Source organism: Marmota marmota, unplaced genomic scaffold (genome assembly GCF_001458135.2).
Source record: "Marmota marmota marmota unplaced genomic scaffold, marMar, whole genome shotgun sequence".
Taxonomy (NCBI): domain Eukaryota; kingdom Metazoa; phylum Chordata; class Mammalia; order Rodentia; family Sciuridae; genus Marmota; species Marmota marmota.
The window spans coordinates 6676335-6699239 of record NW_026000283.1 but is presented as its reverse complement, the minus strand read 5'-3'; the positions used below and the strand labels follow the sequence as shown (position 1 = coordinate 6699239).

Below are 22905 nucleotides of genomic sequence, written 5' to 3'. Positions count from 1 at the left end.
GCAGAACAAAAGCTGGTTACCCATCAATGAGCCAGAGAAGCGAGGCAGGGGCTTGGTACCACACTTGCCCTCAAGGGCATGACAAGTCCTCTTACATGCCTCACTTCTTAAAAGCTTTACTACCTGCCAGTAGCACCACCTGCAGGACCAAGCCTTTAACACATCAATCAACTTATAGTTTTAAAAATTATTAGTTGTTTACCTAGACAGATTGAGAGATGATTTTAAGGTGATAATATGTGATAAAACAGATATTTTGTCTATTTTGATATTCATCTTGGGCTAGAACTGATGATGTCTAGTCAGCTGCAGCTTCTTAGGGCAACCTTGGGGAGTTAGGTGACTTGGAATTAGATTGTGTCCAGTATAATATGGTATCCAGTTTCATACAACCAGTGTCAGAGTGGACAATATTATGGCATTTAATTTAAGGCAGCTTGAGAGATCCAGAGAAACTGTTTTTAAGTTGGATTTATATAAGGGCAGGATTTCAATTCCTGGAATGGGATAGTAGATGTATCACAGCAAGAATATTTCAGACAAGGTATGATCCTTGGGGAATTCAGGAACAGGTTCCAACTGAGTTCAAGTTGTTAGAGTATTAGGAATAAGGTAAAGCCTTTTCTTACTGCATCTTCTTGTTCCCTCCCCCTCAAATTAGTTGGTCATCGTTTATTTCTGAGTATACAGAAAATACAGCTTATGGTTAAGAACCGGGACAGGCCGAGTATGTAGGCTGGGCCAACTGGTCCCAATGTGGTAAGGGCTTGTGTCACTTTTGAAAATATTGGAGAATGTGGGTGGACAAGGAAACTAGGAAAATTGCTGAGCAATGAGACACTACTATCATACTCTTAAAAATAGTAGGGGAACAGGTGGATGTTTCCAGTTCTGTCTGGCTTTAGTTTCTGGTAGTGTGTAATGATGCCATATCTGTAGAATGCCCCAGCTTGCTCCTTCCCCTCTTCATGAAAGTAAGTTATTTTTGAAGTCTTGTGGCTTTAGGTATGTTTAGTTTGTCTTAGCTTTTTCAAAAAGGCCTATTATTTTTAGCCTTCTCCCTTTATATTATTTTTTAAGTTTATAAGTGCAGATATTAGACCTGCCCTCCAATTAGCTAGGACATGTAGATAGTCATTAATTCTTTGCAGGTTTCTTTCACGCATTAGATTACCTACTCCTGCAGCAGAGCAAGGGCTAGCATGGATTCTTTAGGCCTCTCCGGGTTTGTGAAACAGAATTATTATTTTGTCAAACTTCTAAATTAAGATTTTACCACTGGTTTGAATACACATGATCAGTGCTTGCTTTGTCATTTTTTTCACTGTATCATTTATTCAGGAGACCATAACACAAATTAGGGAGATTGTCAGAGGGAGGAAAAATATCTTTTGAGTAATAAGAATTTTTAAGGACATAAATCAACAAAAGGATAGTAGGTTTTTCTTTCCTTTTAAAAGCAGGTATTTATATTTAATTTCATTTATTTCCCTGTGAATTCAAACACTACCATGTACCATTTGACATAAGAATGATAGTAACTTTCCTCTTGATCAGCTCTACTATTGTGGGAACTTTTGTACCTTTTATCATTCACAGCCTCAACTAAATGGCAGAGCTTTGGCTGTTCTCTTACAAATTAGATAGGTCAATAAAAGGAACATAACTTGGGATCCTGTTGCCAGGGGTCTGTAAGAAAGCTTCTATTTCTCACTAATCTTGAGTTGGCAAATATAGTAAGTATAATTTTATGATAGAACTCAAGAGTTTCTATATGTTTAACTTTATAAAATTATGGACCTGAAATATGAATAAATGAGGCTTTAGCAGCATCGGTTTATAATTCCTCAGGTAGTTTAGGTTTTAATAAAGAGTACAGTTTCTTGTCATAATTTACTTGTACTAACAATAAGATTTTAAATTAAAATTTTAAATACTCAAATTTCCACCACTCTAAATGAACTATCTTCCTTTGCTTGTTTGTTCTTGTTACTATTATATACCAATGTATGCTTTTTTAATGTATCAAACTTTTTAACCTATGTTGATACACAATCATAATAGTTTCATTTATATGAATATTACAGTACTTGCACTGATGTAACATCTCTTAATCCATTGTTGGACATTTGAGTAATTCCTAATTTCAAGTGTTTGTATTACACCTACAACAGCATTTTAGACAGGTATATATACTTCCTAGATGTGATCCTTATATATAGAGGGATGGGGCCCTATTCAGGGAAGTATTTAGATAAGGAAATGGCTTGTGGTATATGAATTTGTCAGCTTTTAGTGGTTGAATATTTTTAATAAGAGAATTAACACACCAGCTATTAAGTGCCCTCCCCACCATGCTTCCAAGTAATATATTGATTCTGAGGGACCTTGTTAAGCGATAGCTCTGTTTTTGTTTTGAGACCATTTGGGATTGAATTAAGACATTTGAAATCATCAGTTTATAGAAAAAATTTACCCTATGATATTTTAACAACATGAAAAATCATTTTTTGTGTGCTTTAATTTTGGAGGTGGGATAATTTTAGGAAATTTAGCAAGTGAGTTGTGAAGAATTAAAGATGTAATAAGCAGAATAATATTTTTATTTATGGGCTGTAATAACATGTCTTCTACGTTTTTAGAAGTGGAAGAAAGGTTTTCTGTTTTTGAATTTAACTTGGAATCTAAACTTTGAGTAACAGGCCATAAAATGCAAACTAACTATAGATAATTTGAAAAGTTGTGGCAGTTAAGTTTCAGCTTTTAGATGTCTATATCAAAACAGTTACAGAGGTTATTTACCTGAATTTAATGTTTATAATTCAAAATACATGATCATCTATTACTTTTTAATCCAGTAGTTGTCCATAAATATATTTAAATTAATAACAGCATGATACAATAGTCCCCCCTTATCCATGGGTATATGTACTAAGACTCTGGGTGGACAACTCAGACCATGGATAAAAGCGAACCTATATATGCACTGTACTGTTTTTTCCCTTATATTTACATATATATGATAAAGTTGAGTTTATAAATCAGGCAAAGAGATTAAAGACAACAATAGTAAAATAGAATGGCTGTAACAACATATTGTATAAAAGTTTGCATGTTGGAGCCAATAAGTAAGACAAGGGTTAGTTGACCATAAGCACACAAGCACTGTGACACTGAGATAGTAAATTTGATGACTGATAACAGCTTCTAAGGGACTATGTAGGGTATATGTCTCATGGATATTCTGGACAAAAAGGTATCACTCACATTCCAGGTGGGATGGGTTGGACAGGGCAAAATATTGTCCTGTTGCTGGGCGTGGTGGCGCATGCCTGAAATCCCAGGGACTTGCAAGGCTGAGGCAGGAGGATTGAGAGTCCAAAGCCAGCCTCAGCACAAGCAAGGTGCTAAGCAGCTCAGTGAGACCCTGTCTGTAAATAAAATACAAAATAGGGCTGGGGATGTGGCTCAATGGTTGAGTGCCCTAGAGTTCAATCTCTAGTACCAAAAAAGGAAAAAAAAAATAAAGAAAAAGAAAAAAAAAAACATCCTGCTATTCAGAAAGTCCGTGTAGTGTAAAACTTAAGAATTGTTTATTTCTTCAATTTCCCACTTAATACTTTTGGACAGTGGTTGGTTGAGGGAAAGTGAAACTGAAGAAAGCTAAACTGTGGACAAGAGGGTAAGCTGTTGGTGGTATATGCTTGAACCTAAGGAAATAGTTTTATGTTTATATATGCTGTTTCCATTATTTATAATGCAGTAGCTTAGTTTTCAGTAAGGAGAAGCAAGCTAGTTACTAGATAAGGCCCTGGCTGCCCACAATAGGAAAACAGTGGTAGAGACTTGATGCAGATTTCATCTCTATACTTTATCCTCTAAAGCTGTTGGAATGGCAACTCTTTTATGGTAGTTCTAGAGAAATGCTACATGTGATAAAGACTTCAAAGTTTTTCTTTGATACTAGGTGAGAGCTCCACCTTGTGATCTTAGAGCATATTTTTTTTAAAAAATAATAATCTGCAGTTGCCCAGAAATGACATGGTTAAGTTTGGTTTTTAAACTTACACTTTTATTTGAGCATTACTTCTTATAGTATTGGGTTTCCCATCTTAGGTCAAATGGTATTAAGCACATTTAAAGACATCTTTTATGAATTTTATAATATATGTTTTTGGGAAAAGAAAATTTTATATGCAGATGTAGATATTTACAATAACAACAAAACATTTTCATTTTTCTGTAGATTTAAAGTTTACATTCTTTAAGAAATTCCCAGTTTATTCATTGTGCCCCCTTTTAAATTACAAATATATATTTATAATATATATTTATCACTTTTGTTGTGGTAAACTATTTTGGTGGCAAAGAAGTTATTTGGAAATGATTAAAATAATAAAATATTGATATGCATGGAATTTAGACTTCTTTATTTATAACATTAGGTGGTCATAGAGGAGATGATTCTTAGTAGAAATGTTTTCATGCTTCTTGTAAAGGTAGTTATATCATGGCAAGGATCATTGCTCTCCTGTTCACTACTGTGTTCCCAGTGGCCAGCACTGCACTTGGCACATAGTAGATACTATTAATTGGATGCACTTTTAATATTTAGAAACTTTTTTATTTGTTTTGTGATAATGGGTATGAAACCCAGGGTCTAGTGCATGCTAGGCAAGGGCTGTACCACTGAGCTACATTCCCGGCCCCAATATTTAGAGACTTTTAAAAACAAGTATTCACTGGGATAGGAAATTGGCCAGTTAAATAATTTTTCCCTAAGTCTGTCAGACTCTGAGGCAACAATGTTTAAAAAAAAGTAGTAACCTGGGCTGGGGTTGCAGCTCAGTGGTAGAATGCTTGCCTAGCACATCTGAGGCACTGGGTTTGATCCTCAGCACCACATAAAAATAAAACAAAGTTATTGTGCCCAACTACAACTAAAAAAAGCTATTAAAAATCACAAATTTATTTATTTATTTATTGTGTCCATCTACAACTAAAAAAGAATATTTAAAAAATATAGGCACCTCGTCTTAAGAGACTCCCGTCCTAGGTTTTGCTTTGTTTTCTGTTACCGAATACTCATTAGTGCAACTTTAGTATGCTTTACCCTAATAGTTTAGAATTTCAGATTTTGGAGTATTTTGTTTTTAGAATATTTGAAAAGACCTTACTGGTTGAGTGTCCCTACTCTGAAATCAGAAATATTCCAAAATCTGGAACTTTTGAGCAGTCATGTTGGTGTTCAAGAAGTTTTGGATTTCAGAAGATTTTTAATTTTTGGATTATGGTTGCTCAACCTGGCAAAACTTTGTACTTTTTTTTTTACATGAGAAATTAATTCTATTGCTATTTAGGGGAATGCAGTGTGTGTGTGTGTGTGTGTGTGTGTGTGTGTGTGTGTGTGTGTCACACACACAGGGTTTTTCAGAGCTAATGCATTCTTTATGTTCCTCAGGTGTGATTTCTTAGGACACTATATTCATGAAATGTCTTTAAAGTCTGCTTAAAAACTATGTTGAAGGGGAGTAGTAAAGTGTTTTATTTGTCTTGGGGATAGAACCCTAGCTGAACACACACACTACCACTGAGTTACATCCCCTGTCCCAGTAAATTTGGTTTTTATGAAATGCTCAGAGAGGCAAAGAGACATAGCAAGGATCACATGACCACTTGTTATTTCCATTTTGCCATCTGGACAACTGGATCTGTTTAGAATTATTAGGTCTATGCCTTTCCAGTTTCCTTCAAGAAGCAAACTAGTTTTCTTTGTAAAATTAGAAAATTAGGAGACAAAGACGTGTGTTCTATGGGTGATGACAAGCCTCAGAACTCTGGTGTAGTCCTTAGGCTACACTAAGAATAATGTTTACAATAAGATTAATGTTTAGTGATATTGGAGGAGAACAATCCTGGGATAATGATTTATGGCAAGGGGAAGACCATACTAACGGTTATATCTAAAGATTTTGCAATCTGAGTACCATTCAGGAAAAAAATACAGTGGTAGTATATATAATTCTTGATTATTCAGGGCTTAATTTGTGGGCTATTCATCCTTCTTTTTTTCTCCTATTACTTCATTTGTTATTTTGCTATTCACAAAGAAGTTTTGTAAGCAAAACTTAATATTTTTGCTGGTTTAGCTTAATTAGAATAAACTAGGAAAATGCAGTGTTTTGAACACCTGTATATTAATGAAAAAACTAGTAGCCATTTGTGATATTTTTTAGATATTTCAAATTAATGAAAGATTGAACCATCTTTTTCTTATACTGTTTACTCTGTTGGAAGAGATCATTAGAATTTCATCAGTGTGTAGTATTTAGACATTAACTGGATATGTTTAGCCGTTCCTGCCTATTTTTTTTTTTTTTAAGGTGGCCACCAACTACCAGATTCTCTTGGGAATAAAAGAAAAAAACATTAAACAGAAATTATGAAAAAAATATACATAAGACTAAGAACCGCAGACTTTATTAGCTTCAGCCTGCTTTCTCCTTTTTGTTATAGACTGGTCATTTGCTTTTAGGTTACTCCATCATTTGGGAAATATACCTTTGACCTTCAAAGGTAGACATAATACCTTTCCTACCCACCAACTCGCACTTATTTATTTGTTTGGGTACTGGGGATTGAACTCAGGGACACTCAATCACTGAGCTCCATCCCCAAGCCTATTTTGTATTTTATTTAGAGATAGGGTCTCACTGAGTTCCGTAGCACCTCGCTGTTGTTGAGGCTGGCTTTGAAACCTCCATCTTCCTGTCTCAGCCTCCCTAGCTACTTGGGATTACAGGCATGTGCCACCGGGCCTGGCCCAGTTTGTACTTATTTTGGTTCACAAGTACTCTTTATCTGTCCTTGAGAACTTTTTTCTTTTTGCTGGGTATCAAACTCAGGGGCTTGCACATGCCGGGCAACATTTATTATTGTGTTTAAATTGATTGTAAATTGCTTGAGGGGGACTAGATCAGACAGATCTAACTTTTCCCCCTTCTTTTTTCTCAACACAGTATGGCATTATCATGAAGTGGTTTTTAATAAGCCAGGCTTTGTACTTTGTGTCCTCAAGGGTAGAAAAACCTGTTCTTAAAGTGTTTTTAAATTATATTGTAGGATTTTTTTCAGCTCTGTTTTACTGGATCTGTACACAATCAGCAAAAAGCTATACATTTTCAGGCATCTCATTGTGGTTTTAACTTGTCATAGGGATTTCAGGACTAATAAAAAGAGTCACATCCTGTTTTATAGGGTGTGTGCATATGTATGTATGTACATAACATCTGTAAGTATGTGTGTGTAGACATAAACACATATATACATAAAACCAGGCTAGAGAATCATAACACACTTTAAACATAATTATCTGTGATGCAAACTTCTTTTTTTCTCCTCATGTTAAGTTATTACTGTGAAGCTGTGCAAGAGTTCTAACAAATTCCTATCTAGGAAAAGAAATCAAATGCAAGGGAACACAATCCTTATTTATAAAAACATATTGTCAGACATGGGAAATTTACATTTTGAGTATGAATATCCCTTCCCAATATTTTTTATGTGTTTATAATAAATGTGTCATTTTATTTTCTTTAAAGGAGTTGTTTTCTTAGAAGAAAGAAGCAAACTATCATTTTACTCACATTAAATATATGAATATATTTCTGACATTGGGGTGTTCCAGAAGATGATAAAGAAATGATAGCAGCTCCAGAAATACCAACTGATTTTAATCTACTACAGTAAGTAAATTATATTTTGATAATTTTGTTTTTCCCACAAAATGAGAAATGTTAATTTTGGTTCAGTTTATTTCTGCATAAGAAGATTTAATATATAAGATTACAATGTATATTTTGAAACAGTTTTATATCAGTGGTCATTGGGCTCTATAGTAGTTAATATCATACATTTTTCTGGCACTGTTTTTAATTTACATAATGCAGAATTTTATTATTTTTTTGCTGTGCCATTCTGAGGCCATAGTTGGTTTCTCAATAGCAGTTGTTTTGAGTACCATCATAAGATTTTTAATAAGTTAAGGTTTCTCACTAGTGGGGGATGTATATATAAACATTGTTATTTAGGATGTAATTTAAGATTTCTGTCATATCAAATGATGACGGGCTAAATAAAACAAGCCTTGTGAAGGTAGGACATGATATCCATAATTTTTATAAAAAAAAAAGTTCCATGCATATTGGTACATACAGGGTTTTGCTAAGTTTCCTAGGCTGGCCAGCCTTCCAAGTAGCTGGCATTAGAGGCATGCACCACTGTACTTGGCCCTAGCTTTGTTTTACACACAAACAATTTCCTGTTAGGTTCTTATAAGACTTGATTTGAAAAGTGTTTGGTTACTTACAACTTTACCACAACAGATAGATACGATTTTATGCACAATGACAGCTAGGATCTGCTTTTGGTTGTATAAAGTTTTTGATAGTATTAATAATTATTTTTTTGTGGAGATTGAGCCTATTAGTATATTGCTAATATTGCAAAGTATGACTTTTTGGGGGTGGGGCAGTGCTGCAGATCAAGTCCAGGGTCTTTTGCTTGCTAGGCGAATGTGCTACCACTAAGCTATAGCTCCAGCTCCAAAGTATGATTTTAATCCCAATGTATATTTATTCTAGTTTGTATATTTATTCTTGAATTTTTTTCTTTTTTAACATTTTTAGTTGTACATGGACACAATACTTTTATTTTGTTTAGTTTTTTTATGTGGTACTGTGGATTGAACCAAGTGCCTCATGCATGCTGAGTGACAACCTCCGCCCTTATTTTTCTTTTTGTTTGATTCAGGGATTGGCTAGTCTCAAATTCATCTATCAAAGACATTCAGGCTTTCAAAAATAGTATCTTTAGGAGAATTCCATATATTCCAGATCTTGAATTTCTCTGTAAAATTTAACTCTTACCTTTGACAAAGTGTTAAGTGACATGTATAGAGGACATTATGCAAAATGATGTGAGGAGTTAAGTTAGATTCATCTGCCTTTTTGAGCTCTGATTTTTAAAGACATAAGAGAAGATTATGAAATTTCTTAAATATGTGCAGATTACAAACTATTTAAAAGGTTTATATTATAGGCTATTCTATTGACTATTAGAATATTTTGAGTAATAGGACCTGAAATAGGATAATGGATAAAAGAGAATTGGTGTTGGGGGCTATAAAAAACCTAGCATTTAGTTGGGTATGTGGGATAGAGGGCACAGTAAAGTGGAATATATGATTTGATTATGTAATGTTTCAAACCCCTAAAGAGTTAATTCATTCTCTGTCAGCATATAAACATGTTATTTCACCTAGGGTAGCTTATTATTATAGTTGTTTTTTTGATCTTAAAACACAGGAAAGCATTGGAGAAAGAAAAGGCTTAGGAGAGTGTTTTGTTTTGTTTTTTTTTTTCTGATTGAGGGTTATTTTAGACTCCAGATTAACTTACTTTAACTTTCTTCAGAAGATTTTTCAGTTAGTAGCCAGATCTCCATAGCTCATTCTTTTAGTTGGGATAGCCTGGAGGATTAAGAGTATAATTGAGCTTTTGATTAGTCTTTGACTGTTGAAATAGTGTGAAGACTAGTGATTGCTTATAGGCTATAGGAGTTCCTGAGCTAAGAGCTGGTATGCCACAAGTATCTTGGGAAGAAAGAATATTATTTATACATTAAGATGTTTAAAGACATTTTAATTTTTTTTTTGGCCTGGCCAAATAGGAATGTGAGAAGAATATTGATGACAACAGTCTTTTTAAGATTGAACAGGCATTAGTTTCAAGGTTAAGTATTATAGTAGTCATTTAGTTTTTGGTGCATTAACTCTGAGAAATGGTATTTATTTTACAGGACTTTCTCATCACGATAGGACACAGTTAGGATTCCACTATCTCCAATACGTTGTTTAAATTACTTTGTAAGTTCTATAAATAGTAATTTTTCCTGTTAGCATCTTCACTATTACTTTAGATCGATAAACTGTCCTTCCCCATGGCCTCTAGACAACAATAAAATTGGAAATTGAAGAAATCTAGATTGAAAAAAAGTAGCCTTTCCCTTTGATTCCATTTGTTTAAAGCAAAACTGGCTCTAGGTTGGCATAAAGTTCATACATTTAACTTCTATGGGTGTGGCTCAATTCTGAAATCCAGTGTGACCCAAATACCAAGGTAAGTATGCCTTTCTTTAAGCATTTAAAAGACTATATGTTACTACTGAGGTTAACTCATGTTTACATGTAGAAAGAATCACACATGTTTATTTAAATTGGTCTGCTTTGTTACATATATTAGGAGATTAAGATTATACAAAATAAGGGCCAGTATTTTAGAGGTATAGGCTTATGTTAGAGATTGAAGTGATTTTAGAGATTTGTTTTTTCATGCATATATGTTGTTATAAGATTAAGATGTTGTCCCTGTACAAGATCACAAAATTACTTATTGCCAGAATTTGTTCTCCTGACTAGCTCATTATCTCTTTTCTTTACAAAGGATATGGAGCACACAGTTCACTTCTCTACTACATTTCATATGGTTTAGTTTATAAAAGTTGTTTTTTTTTTTTTTTAATACCAGGGATTGAACCCAAAGGTGCTTAAACACTGAGCCACATCCTCAGCCCTTTTTATTTTTTGAGACAGGTCTCACTAGGTTGTGTATAGCCTTGCTAAGTTGTTGAGGCTGACTTCAAACCTGTGATCCTCCTGCCTCAGCCTCCCAGGCTGCTGGGATTACAGGTGTGCACCGCCATACCTGGCTATCAAAATGTTTTATACATAAATGACCCTTTCAGAAATACATGTTTTGTATAGTGATTCATCCTTCAATTTATAAATGTTTTTTTGAGTGAGGTAGGAGAGATCAGAGGATTCAAAATATTGCTGAAATTCCCTAATAAAGTTAATCTAATACTGAATGTTAAAATAGTTTTCCCTAAGCACTATGGTCTTTGAACCAGAAAATGGTTACTACAGAACAGCACAGCCATTACTATAGTCATTGCTATAGAACACCACACAATTTTGAGAACCACTCATTTAGTTTTTATGCTTTGATTAAGAATTAACAAAACATGAAAGTGTTTAAAGACTTGTATTTTAGATTACTGTATTTGTTGTTGGTTATATAATCTCATATGTTTGGTAATGTGCTATGGTATGATGTTTTGGGAAAGCATCTTAATTACTTTTAATGTTAATATTGAGTTTTGTAATGAGTTAACTTAATCAAACCTTTTAGAAAGTGTTGCAAAAAATTAAAACCTTCATCTACATTTCTAAGGAGTGTTTTCAATATTTACTTATGTTTTGTTATAGGGAGTCAGAAACACATTTTTCTTCTGACACAGATTTTGAGGACATCGAAGGAAAAAACCAAAAGCAAGGCAAAGGAAAAGTATGTACCAACTATGTGACTTTATTTTTTTGGTTTTCTGAGAGAGAAAATGTATATACATGATGTATAAATTGGGGAAGAAAGGGAAGGAAATTTTTATGTTTTAAAAATGGGTTGTTTGGAGTTTGATACATATGGCATGACTTCTGAATATATGTGGTGCTTTATGTTTCTTGACCAAATAGCTTTTGATTATCTATATGCACTGCTATAAAGTTGAAATTAATGACACATCATTGTTTCTAGTAGTTTTATCTTGTAAAAGCATAGTATGCTAAGCAAAATGTAGTATTTTATTTTTTCACATAAATATATTATTTTAATATTTCTCAAAATATAGATAAAGCAATACATAACATTTCTTATTCGAGAGCACCCTATACATGTAACAAACAACCAATTTAAGTCTAATAGGTTTTAGGTGACAGTTGTTTTGCCCTTTAAGTTATGTGAAGGATAAAAACTAACATAGTTCAAGTCACCAGAATGTAAGCTTCAAGTTTTGAATGGGTTGCCCAAGAGCTTTGTATAACTTGGTGAGAATGGTTAAATCATTTTTCTTTTCTTTTCTTTTTTTTTTAATTTTTGTAAGAGATAGAGAGAGGGAATTTTAATATTTATTTTTTAGTTTTCGGCAGACACAACATCTTTGTTGTATGTGGTGCTGAGGATTGAACCCAGGCCGCACGCATGCCAGGCGAGCGCACTACCTCTTGAGCCACATCCCCAGGCCCCATTTTGCTTTTCTTGAACCTACATTTGACTCTCTGTGTATTAGTAAATAAATACCTGTTCAAAAAGATGACTTGTTTAAATGTTCATTTTTCCCATAATCCTCTCACCCACAGATAATTTATTCCTTAGACATTTTGATGAACACATGCCTATGTATAAACCTGGATATAGAATTTTATTTAAACAGAATTATACCATGAAAACTGTGTATACCATGCTATTTTTTCAGCATCTTTCCCATAATTGAATATAACAATGTATTTTTTTTCCATTTGGTACTGGGAATTGAGCCAGGGGTGCTTTCCCAATGAGCAACATCCCTATTGGTTTTTTTTATTTTGAGGGAGTGTCTCTCTCAGTTACCTCAAACTTGTGATCTTCTTGCTTCAGCCTCTTGAGACTCTGGGATTATAGGTATGCACCACCATACCTGGCTAACTATAATTATTGATGGTGGCATAGCATCAAGTTTTATATATGGCACATAATTTATTTAACTAGTCCTTGGAACATTTTTTGTAGTGCTCGTAATTCATGTGTTCATAATTTTGTATGCTGTATTAGTTCCTTAGAAAGTAGAAGTTGAGAGAGAGAGAGAGAGACATGTGAATTGAAACGTCACCTCATGACTATCTAAAACATATCCATCAACTAATGGGCAGTATATGGTTGTCCATTAGATAATACTCTACTTTTGCATTTAATTTAATTTACAAGACCACCTATGGCATCTGAATAGAGGACTCTTTAAAGACTTTTATTATGTGTATGGTATTGGGGATTGAACCCCCAGGACTTCTCATATACTAAATGTGCTTTCTATCACTGTGGTGTATCTTCAGACCCTGGGAAGTTTTTGTGCCACAGTTTGGTGGTTAACTTTATATAGATACTGCTGTGGGTGAGGTGTTAAGGGTCAGGCGAAGGATTACAGGAATAAAAGCAACTACATTTTAACACTATACTATATATACTCAAGCCATTGTGCTTTAAATTTTATGTATGTTACATAATTTAATATTTTAACAACCCTGTGAATTAGAAAACTTCCTTAGTTTTTAGATAGGAAACTAAGGCCGAGCATGGTGGTCCATTCCTACAAACCTTGTGGCTTTCAAGGCTGAGGCAGGAGGATGGGAAGTTCAAGGCCAGCCTCAGCAACTAACCCAAGGCCCTATGCAATTTAAGGAGACATGTCTTGCTAAGTTGCCAATGTAGCTCACATTGAGCACTCCTGGGTTCAATCCCTGGTCCAAAAAATAAAAAAGGAAACTAAAGTGTCTAGAAGCTCAGTGGGTAAAGGATATGAGTCCAGCTCTGTGTTCTTTTTTTAAAAATTGATTTAAAAAAACATAAATGACAGTGAAATGCATTACAATTCTTATTACACATATATAGCACAATTTTTCATATCTCTGGTTGTATATAAAGTATGTTGACACCAATTTGTGTCTTCATACATGTACTTTGGATAATGATGTCTATCACATTCTACCATACTTGGTAATCCCCTGTCCCCTCCCTTCCCCTTCCACCCCTCTGCCCTATCTAGAATTCATCTTTTCCTCCCATGCTCCCCCTCCCTACCCCACTATGAGTCAGCCTCCTTATATCAGAGAAAACAGTCAGCATTTGTTTCATTGGGATTGGCTAACTTCACTTAGCATTATCTTCTCTAACGCATCCATTTACCTGCAAATGCCATGACTTTATTCTTTTATCGCTGAGTAAAATTCCATTGTGTATATGCCACCTTTTTAAAATCCATTCATCTATTGAAGGGCATCTAGGTTGGTTCCACAGTTTAGCTATTGTGAGTTGTGCTGCTATAAACATTGATGTGGCTGTGTCCCTGTGGTATGCTGTTTTTAAGTCTTTTCGGTATAAACCAAGGAGTGGGATAGCTGGATCAAATGGTGGTTCCATTTCCAAATTTTCCAAGGAATCTCCATACTGCTTTCCATACTGGCTGCACCAATTTGCAGCCCCACCAGCAATGTATGAGTGTATCCCCCCCACCCCCCACCCCCTGCACATCTTCGCCAACACTTATTATTGTTTATCTTCATAATAGCTGCCATTCTGACTGGAGTGAGATGATATCTTAGAGAAGTTTTGATTTGCATTTCTCTAATTGCTAGAGATGATGAACATTTTTTCATATATTTGTTGATTGGTTGTATATTCTCTTCTGAGAAGTGTCTCTTCAGGTCCTTGGCACATTTGTTGATTGAGTTATTTGGTTTTTTATATCTGTATAGTGCTTTTGGTAGCATGGTCATTTTGATAATATTAATTCTGCTTATCCAAGAGCAAGGTAGGTCTTTCCATCTTCTAAGGTCTTCTTTGATTTCTTTCTTTAGGGTTCTATAGTTTTCATTGTATAGATCTTTCACATCTTTCGTTGATTCCCAAGTATCTTATTTTTTTGAGGTCAGTTCTGTGTTCTTAACCTGTTATTCTATACCACTTCCTAAACTTTCTTTTCCTTTATAGAGATTTTTCCCTGTACAAGGCTATACTCAAGTTAGCATGTTTACTTCTTATAATTCCCTTATATTATCACTCCTTGCACATTTTTTCCTGTAGCACAGAATATCCATTGAGCCATTTTAATTGTGCTAATTAGTTTTTCATACTGATAAGTAATTATTGAGATATATGATAAATTGCAGATATATTGTTCCATGTTAATTAACATTTTATAATTTTTTTCAGTGTATTCTTTGTAGTTGATCTTTGAACCTTGTTGCTAAAATTCCTTTACTGGGTATTAAAGCATTTCATTTTACAATTATGAATTAATGGCCTAAGTTCACAAAGACTGAATCTTATTAACAAAATAAACTAATAGGCAGTATATTTCAGGTGTTGAGAGAGAATTTGAAGTAATTATTAAGAGCAGGGTAGTTTGGGACTCTTGAAGGAGGAGGAAGGACCCCTCTGGAGTGATATACAGATACACCATTAGTGGGAGGAAATTTTTAGGGGTTTCTGTAGATCAGCAGTTTCCAAAGTATAGCCTGTTTCTGTACTGTTCATGAGCTGAGAATGGTTTTTACATTTTAAAAGGGTTGTAACAATAGCTGGACATGGCACTTTTATCCCAGGAACCCATGAGGCTAAGGGAGGAGGAGTAAAAGTTGGAGGCTAGCCTCAGCAACTTGGCAAAACCCTGTCTCAAAACATAAAGGACTAGTGGTGTAGGTCAGTGGTAAAGTGTTCTTGTTCGATCCCCAGCACATCCCACTCTATCTAAAAAAATAGTAAAAATAAAAAATATGGAACAGAGATGGTATGTGGCCCACAAAGCCTACAATGCTATCTGGTACTTTACAAAAACTGTGCTGACCTTTGCTCTCTAGATCATAGAAATGTATAGGTCTGAAAGAGATTTGAATTCATCAGATGAATGAGTCAGGAAACTTGGTGTAAGATGTTAATCCAACTCTGGCATTTTACAAATGAGTTAGTGAATGGCTTGTTTTTCTTTAACAAGATATGAATGAAAACCATGGGAGTATTTATAACAGGGTTGTGTGGTTAACCGGTTCACTGATTTATGAAGCCCCATGTCTTTCTGTCTGTCTCTCTCCCCCCCACACCCCCTTTTCTCTGGTACCAGGGATTGAACCCAGGGGCACTTAACCACTGAGCCACATCCCCAGCCTGTTCTCTATTTTTTTTTTTTTTTTTATTTTGAGACAGGGTCTCACTAATTTGCTGAGGCTGACTTTGAACTCTTGAGTCCTCTTGCCTCAACCTTCTGAGCTGATAGGATTACAGGTGTGTGCCACCACAACCTGCTGAAGCCCCTATTCTCAATACTGACAATTTATATTGGGGCTTTATTTCTTCAGTGCTTATTAATTATTTATTTTGATGATATCTGTTGAAGAGAGGGTCCAGGACTAGAATGAGACTGATAGACCTATTTGTATACTGTTCAGGATTTCTTTATTTGGAGCAATGCAACAATTTATAAGGCTAAAAATATAAATCAAGTTAAACATTAAACTAAACATGAGTTACTGATTTTTAATAAAGAGTTTTGTTTTTCTTGCTGCCCATTTTACTCTGTACACACAGCATAAGGGTCTATTATAAAGCTTTGATATAGCCTTTCTGATTTGTGATGCTTTAAGAATTTTCTGACTTTTCTATTTGTGCAATGGTTTTCAAATTTTGTTTATATTTTGGACAGTTTTTATTTACATTAATTTTCAAAATTGGCTCAAATATGGAAATTGGTTCAATCTAGTTGGTCTGCCCAGCAGATTTAGATTCAAGTGACATTCATTGAGTTTCCTTTTAATGTACATTTCATTTTAAAATGATAGCAGATATTTCTATAGCATTATTATTAGCTGTGTATGTTGCTAATAATTACTTTCTGTTTTCATTATCACAGCATCCCTGTGAGGCAGGCATGGTTTTATCCTACATTGTGCAAATTAGACAAAAAAAAACTCTGAAGCAGTGTGGTTTATTAACTTGACCAAGATCACTCAGTTAACAGAGATAGAAATTTGGATCTTCATAGTCTGTCTGCTGATGCTGTGCTATTAAATACTACAGTGTTATGTTAGGCTTATGGTAGTATAAATAAAAAGAACTAAACCACAAAGAAGCTGTTGAAATCATAGTTTTCTTATGTTTGGATGGCATTCTCTCTATATTATGTGTCAAGTTTAATCATGTTATAATTATGTATCATGATTGTATCATTGTGTCAGCTGCTTCTGCAGTAACTTTGTTTGGACTTTCAAGGATAGTGATGTAATTTAACCAACTTGTATTTTTTATGCAGACTTGTAAAAAAGGCAAAAAGGGACCAGGAGAAAAGGGCAAAAGTGGAAATGGAGGAGGAAAACCTCCTTCTGGTCCAAACCGAATGAATGGTCATCACCAACAGAATGGAGTGGAAAACATGATGTTGTTTGAAGTTGTTAAAATGGGCAAGAGTGCTATGCAGGTATATTTACAGAGTTCTTATTAGTTTATTTGTATATTCTAAACTTTAATGACTTATAAATAATAAGTATATTTCTGTGTTTTCTATTTGTGTTTTTAAAAATATACTACTTATTAGAAAAAAAACAGCACTAGTCAAAACTCGATGAATATCTGTATTATATAAGAACTGTAAGTTGTGTTTTGAGTCATTTTCTGCTGCTCTGTTTTAATGGCATAAGGTAAAATATTATTTGGTTGAAAAATATGTTGATGTAAATCCTGGCTATGAGGATTCAATTTACCCTGAATCTATATAGCTATCATTAAAATATTAAGTCTTCTGTTCATTAGAATTCTTGGTTGAATGATCTACTATGATCACTGGTCACTTTAGTGAATTGAATTATTTTGGTCACTGTTGTTCATTACAGATTTTATTACTTTTGCTTATTTCTTAGCTGAAGAGTAGTTGGAAGAATATCTATGGCAAATTATCCTAATTATATTTCTTCTGCATAATTTTAGACAGTGAAAGCATTTAGGCTTTACAATGTTGGTCAAACCTATAAAGATTTTTTTAATATTAAATACTAAGGAATATATGTGATTTTAAAAATCTCTTTTGAGATGGAGTCTTGCTGTGTTGCCCAAGCTAGTGTTGAACTTGTGGGTGCAAGTTATCCTCCCATATTAGCCTCTTGAGTAGCTGACTCTGTAGGCATGCGCCACTGTGCCTGACCTTTAATATACATACTTAATAAAGTTTCATTTAATTTATAGAAGCTATAGGGAATAGTTTTTCTTCTTAGAAGTAACAATAATAGGTATACAAGAATGATTTTCTGAGAACTAAGTCATTTAGACTTTTTGTTATTGATAACTGAAATGCAAAACTTTTTAATTAATAAATATGTAATTATGTAGATGTATGGTTTATTTAAATAAAATTTAAATCAATTGGGACTAATAAAAACAATTTTACATGTAAAATATAAAAATACTCAGTTATTAGCTTTTTGAGCTTTCACCAGTTTTACAGAGGGAGGAATTTAATAGGTATCAAATTCATTTACATCATTCTAATTGATCTTCATTTATCCATCTGCTAAAATTTTCTTTTCTATAGTTGGGATTAGGGTGTGGATTTTCCCTTATTTTTTAAAATGGTTGTTTTGAATACATGTTTGGCTTTTTGTGTATGTGTGTTGGGGATAGAACAAGGGACACACGCACATTTACTTTTTATTTATTTTTAAATAATATTTTTAGTTATAGATGGTCACAATACCTTTATTTTATTTATTTATTTGTATGTGGTGCTGAGGATTGAACCCAGTGCCTCACACATGCTAGGCAAGCGCTCTACCACTGAGCTACAGCCTTAGCCCTTCCTTTTATTTTTGTTATGCCTTTTCTCTATAGTTTTTTATTCTAAATATTTAACTGTAATGATCTTTTTTCTGGTACCTTTTGTTTTTGTTAACATCAGTGATTTTAGTTCGTTTATGCTGGTGTAAAAAAGTAACATAAACTGGATGACATTTAAAAACCAGAAATGGATTTCTCACAGTTGTGTAAGCTGGGAAGTACAGAATCAAGTTGCTAGTGTATTTCAGTATCTGGTGAAGGCTCACTCTCTGGTTCATAAACTCCTCTCATTGAATCCTGACGTGGTAGAAGTGGGCAAGACAGTTTTCTGGGGCTGCATTTTGTAATGACATTAATTTCATTCAGAACCCTTGTGACACAATCAACTTCCAAAAGCCCCACTTTGTAGTATTATTACATTAATGATTAGGGTTCAACACATGAAGTTTGGGGTGGCGGTATATATCACTAGAAATTTTAACTTATAGCCACAGCTAATTAAGTTTTCTCATTTTGTCTAATATATAGGGTTTTTGTTGAACTTTTTGGTCCATTAAAATTTTTAATTTTTTAGTGAAGGTTTATCCTCATTATTTAATTCTTTTTGTTAATGGTATCTTAGTATTTAAAGAATGAACATTTTGGGGCTGGGGTGATGGCTCAGTGGTAGAGCACTTGTCTCGTATGCATGAGGCACTGCATTAGATCCTCAATACCACATACATAAAATAAAGGAATTGTGCCCATCTACAACTTAAAAAAATGAACATTTTCCATAGTTCTGTGTTGCTTATAGTTTGTTCTTTATTTAGATTGAACCTTTATATAATCCATTGTTCTGTTTCTGTCTTACAAAGGAATGCCCATGTTACCAAGTTTTGACCCAAAACTGGATCCTTTTTTCCCTTCTCAGAATTGTGGAACCAGTAATAAGACCAAGCACTGTTTAAGCAGTGAAGAAAGGTTTATTCTTGGCCGAGAGTATGAGAAGCAGGGACAAAGGCTCACAGATCAGACTCTCAACCTCATGCTGGTGGGGAGGTTATAGATAGATATAGGATAAATGAAATTGAGGGAGGGGATAGGCTGATAGAGGGTAAAAGTAATTGGGGGAGGGGATAGGCTAATAAAGAGTATGAATATTCATGTATTTCTGGGAATGGGAGATGTTCCTGGAATATGGGCACAAACTCCTTTCATTCCTTTTATAGTTCTTTCCTTTTTTTTTTCTTTCTACCAGGGATTAAACCCAGAGGTACTTAACCACTGGCTCACATCTCCAGCCCTTTTTGTTTTATAAGATAATTTTGAGACAGGTTCTAAGTTGCTGAGGCTCACTTTGAACTCTCAAGATCCTCCTGCCTCAGCTTTCCCAGCTATAAGGATTATAGGTGTGTGCAACTGCACCTGACTTTACCTTACATTTCTAAGACCAAATTTGATTGAGGAAGTCTCATTAGAAACAGGGTTCATCTTTATGCAAAAAATCCAGCCCAGATTTCCTTATGACATAATTTCAATTTTCCAGCCACATTGTGCTCTGCCCCAAGGTGTTTTTGTTGTTGTTTTTTTCTAGATACATTGAATAGTTTCATTTTCCTCTTCACATGTCAAATAAGGCTTATTGAATCAAATGTTTCTCTTCTCTTCTAAAAAGTATTCCAAATACTGTTTTTTTTCCCTAAATGTATTGTTTACATTTAGTAGTCCATTATCACACTTAGCCGTTATGTTAATTCTTACTGTTCTGTTATAACACTAATCCACATTGTATTATTGTTATGTATAGGTTTTGTTTCTAGGTTTTTTAAAAATATGCATAAGAGTAGAATCCATTTTGACATAATTATACCAGCATGGAATATATATTGTCTAATTCAGAGCCCAGTACCTCTCCTTCCCCTTCCCCTTTCCTTTCCCCACCATTGTTCCCTTCCCTCTATTGATCTTTATGCCTTTCCCCCTTAGTTATTATTTTTTAGAGTTAATTTCAAGTGAGTGTGAATAAATACAAGACTGGCTACTGGCTTAAAAATATTGTTATAAACCTGGTGCAGTGACTTATACCTATAATCCCAGTGACTGCGCTGAGGCAGGAAGATCATAAGTTTGAGCCTTAGAAACTTAGTGAGATCTTGTATATCAAAATGAAAAATACAAAGGGCTGTAGATCTAGCTCAGTGGTAGAGTACTCTAGTGCTGCCACCCAAAAATAGTTCTTATATTTTAAGAAAGAAGAAACCATGCATATGCCCCCATTATTTTATTAAATAATATTCAATTTTATTGAATAAGTTGTTTGCATATTATTTGATGATTAACAATTTTAACTGTTTAATAGTTAATAACCTACATTTATTTTTATTATGGTAGATTGTTATTCCTAATTAAATTAATTTGACCTTCATAAAATATGTGATGGGGTATACGATTTCATTAAATATTTTTGTAGCATTATTGATTAATGTAGCTCTTATTCTTCACTGTCTATTGCTATATAACACTACTACAATCTCATTGATGTGCATCAGTGACCATTTTATTTGACTTAATGATTCTGTGAGTCTAGAATTCATTCAGAACTGAATAGGAATGACTTGTCTCAGCTCCATGATGGCTGGGCCTTAGTTGGGACAGATTAGTTCAATGTATGGTAGTAATGTAAGGACTCTAATCATGTGTGAGTTTCTTTACTAATTTTTGGTGTATAGTATGTTTATAATTCCACGGCTGGGCTCAGTTGGAACTTTATCTTGGGCACCTACAAATCCTTTTCTCTGTAACTTGGATATTTTATAGAATGGCTTCTGGTTTTTGAAAGAATGTCTTGAGAGATAGTATCTAGTTCACAAATGCTCCCAGAGACCAATGCAGATGCATGGCCCTTTGTGACTTCGATTAGGACACATTGCCTCACTTTGTTCTAGGGAAGAGGACATAGACTTAACATCTTACTGGAGCAATGTCAAAGATTTTGGGGCCATAACAGTATATTCTGTTGCTTTTATTGCAGATATCAATAGGAAATTTTTCTTTTGTAACTTGTATTGTTTAGCATATGCAAACCGTTATACAGAAAAGGATTCAAATATAAAAATTAATTGTGATAGCTTTCTGTTATTGTAACAAATACCTGAGATAATCAGTTTATAAAGAGGTAAGGTGTATTTTGGCTCATTGTTTCAGAGGTTTTAATTCATGTTATTTGTCCTGTACTTTGTGGCAGGGAGTATGTGGTGAAGCAAGCTTGTTCACCTCTTGGTAGCTGAAATGGACCCATGTGCCACAATCCTCTTAGGAGGAATGTCTCCAATAACCTAAAAACCTCCCACTAGGCCCCACCTTTTAAAAGGTTCTATGATCTTCCAGTAGTGCAGCACTGAGGACTAACTATTTTTCCATGGGTGTTTGTAGGACATTCCAGATTCAAAATATAGCATGAATGAAATATATATTTTTTTAGTTTAAAAATTCTTTTTAGTTGTAGATGGACACAATATCTTTATTTTATTTACTTTTGTGTGGTGTGGAGGACTGAACCCAGGGCCTCACACGTGCTAGGCAAACGCTCTACCACTGAGCCACAACTCTAGCCAGCATGAATGAAATGTTTTAAAGTGTAGATTCAGTGGTTTTTAGTACATTCACAGAATTGTGCAGCTACCATCACAATCTAATTTTAGAACATTTTCGTCATCCTAGAAAGGATTCTCATGTCCTTTAGCAGTCATTTCCCTTTTTCTAGGACTAGGCCACTCTTAATTACTTTTCTGTATTTTTGTCTATTCTGGACATTTCATATAAATGGGTTCATACAGTTTGTGGTTCCTTATGAATTATTTCTTTGATCTAGCATAATACTAACCAGGTTTGTTCATGTGGTGTCTATTATTACTTAATTCCTTTTGGTCAAACTATTATATTTTATAGATATACCACATTTTATTCATCCCTGGAAACACATTTGGGCTGCTTCCGCTCTTTTGGCTTTTTTGAATAATGCTGCACAAATATTTGTTTGGACATATGTTTTCATTCCTCATTGGTAATATATACCTGGGAGTCAAATTACAGTGTCATGTGGTAATACTATATTTAACTTTTTGAGGATCTGCCAATTTTTCCAAAGTGGTTGTACCATTTTTCTTCTACCAGCAGTGTTCAAGTGTTCCATTTATTTGTATTTTGCTAATATGTGGGGGGTTTTTTTGGTTTTGGACTTTGTGTGTGTGTGTGTGTGTGTGTGTGTGTGTGTGTGTGTTGTGGTGCTGGAGAATACTAGGCCTTATACACATGTTAGCCAAGCACTTTACCACCGAGTTACACCCCCTTCCCACCAAAGCTAGTTATTTTTTATTTTTTCTTTTATCATTATAACCATCCTAGTGGACCCTACTGGTTGTGAAGTGGTGTCTCATTGCGGCGAGGGGGGGGGGGGGGG

The 22905-nt window shown here is 34.3% G+C and overlaps 1 protein-coding gene across 4 annotated transcripts in view; it reads left to right on the top strand.

Moving 5' to 3' along the window:
• The window catches only part of LOC125614377 (cohesin subunit SA-2-like), an 83096-nt gene that overhangs the window by 46187 nt on the left and 14004 nt on the right, over positions 1-22905 (top strand). For 3 of the 4 annotated variants that reach the window (XM_048797064.1, XM_048797065.1, XM_048797063.1), the window contains exons 2-4: positions 7602-7745; positions 11327-11405; positions 16951-17115. In XM_048797064.1, coding sequence (XP_048653021.1) covers positions 7702-7745; positions 11327-11405; positions 16951-17115 — 288 coding nt within the window. In that variant the 5' untranslated portion in view covers positions 7602-7701. Of the gene's footprint in view, positions 1-7601; positions 7746-9772; positions 9792-11326; positions 11406-16950; positions 17116-22905 lie in introns of those variants that run through there. The other variant, XM_048797067.1, reaches the window with a different exon arrangement.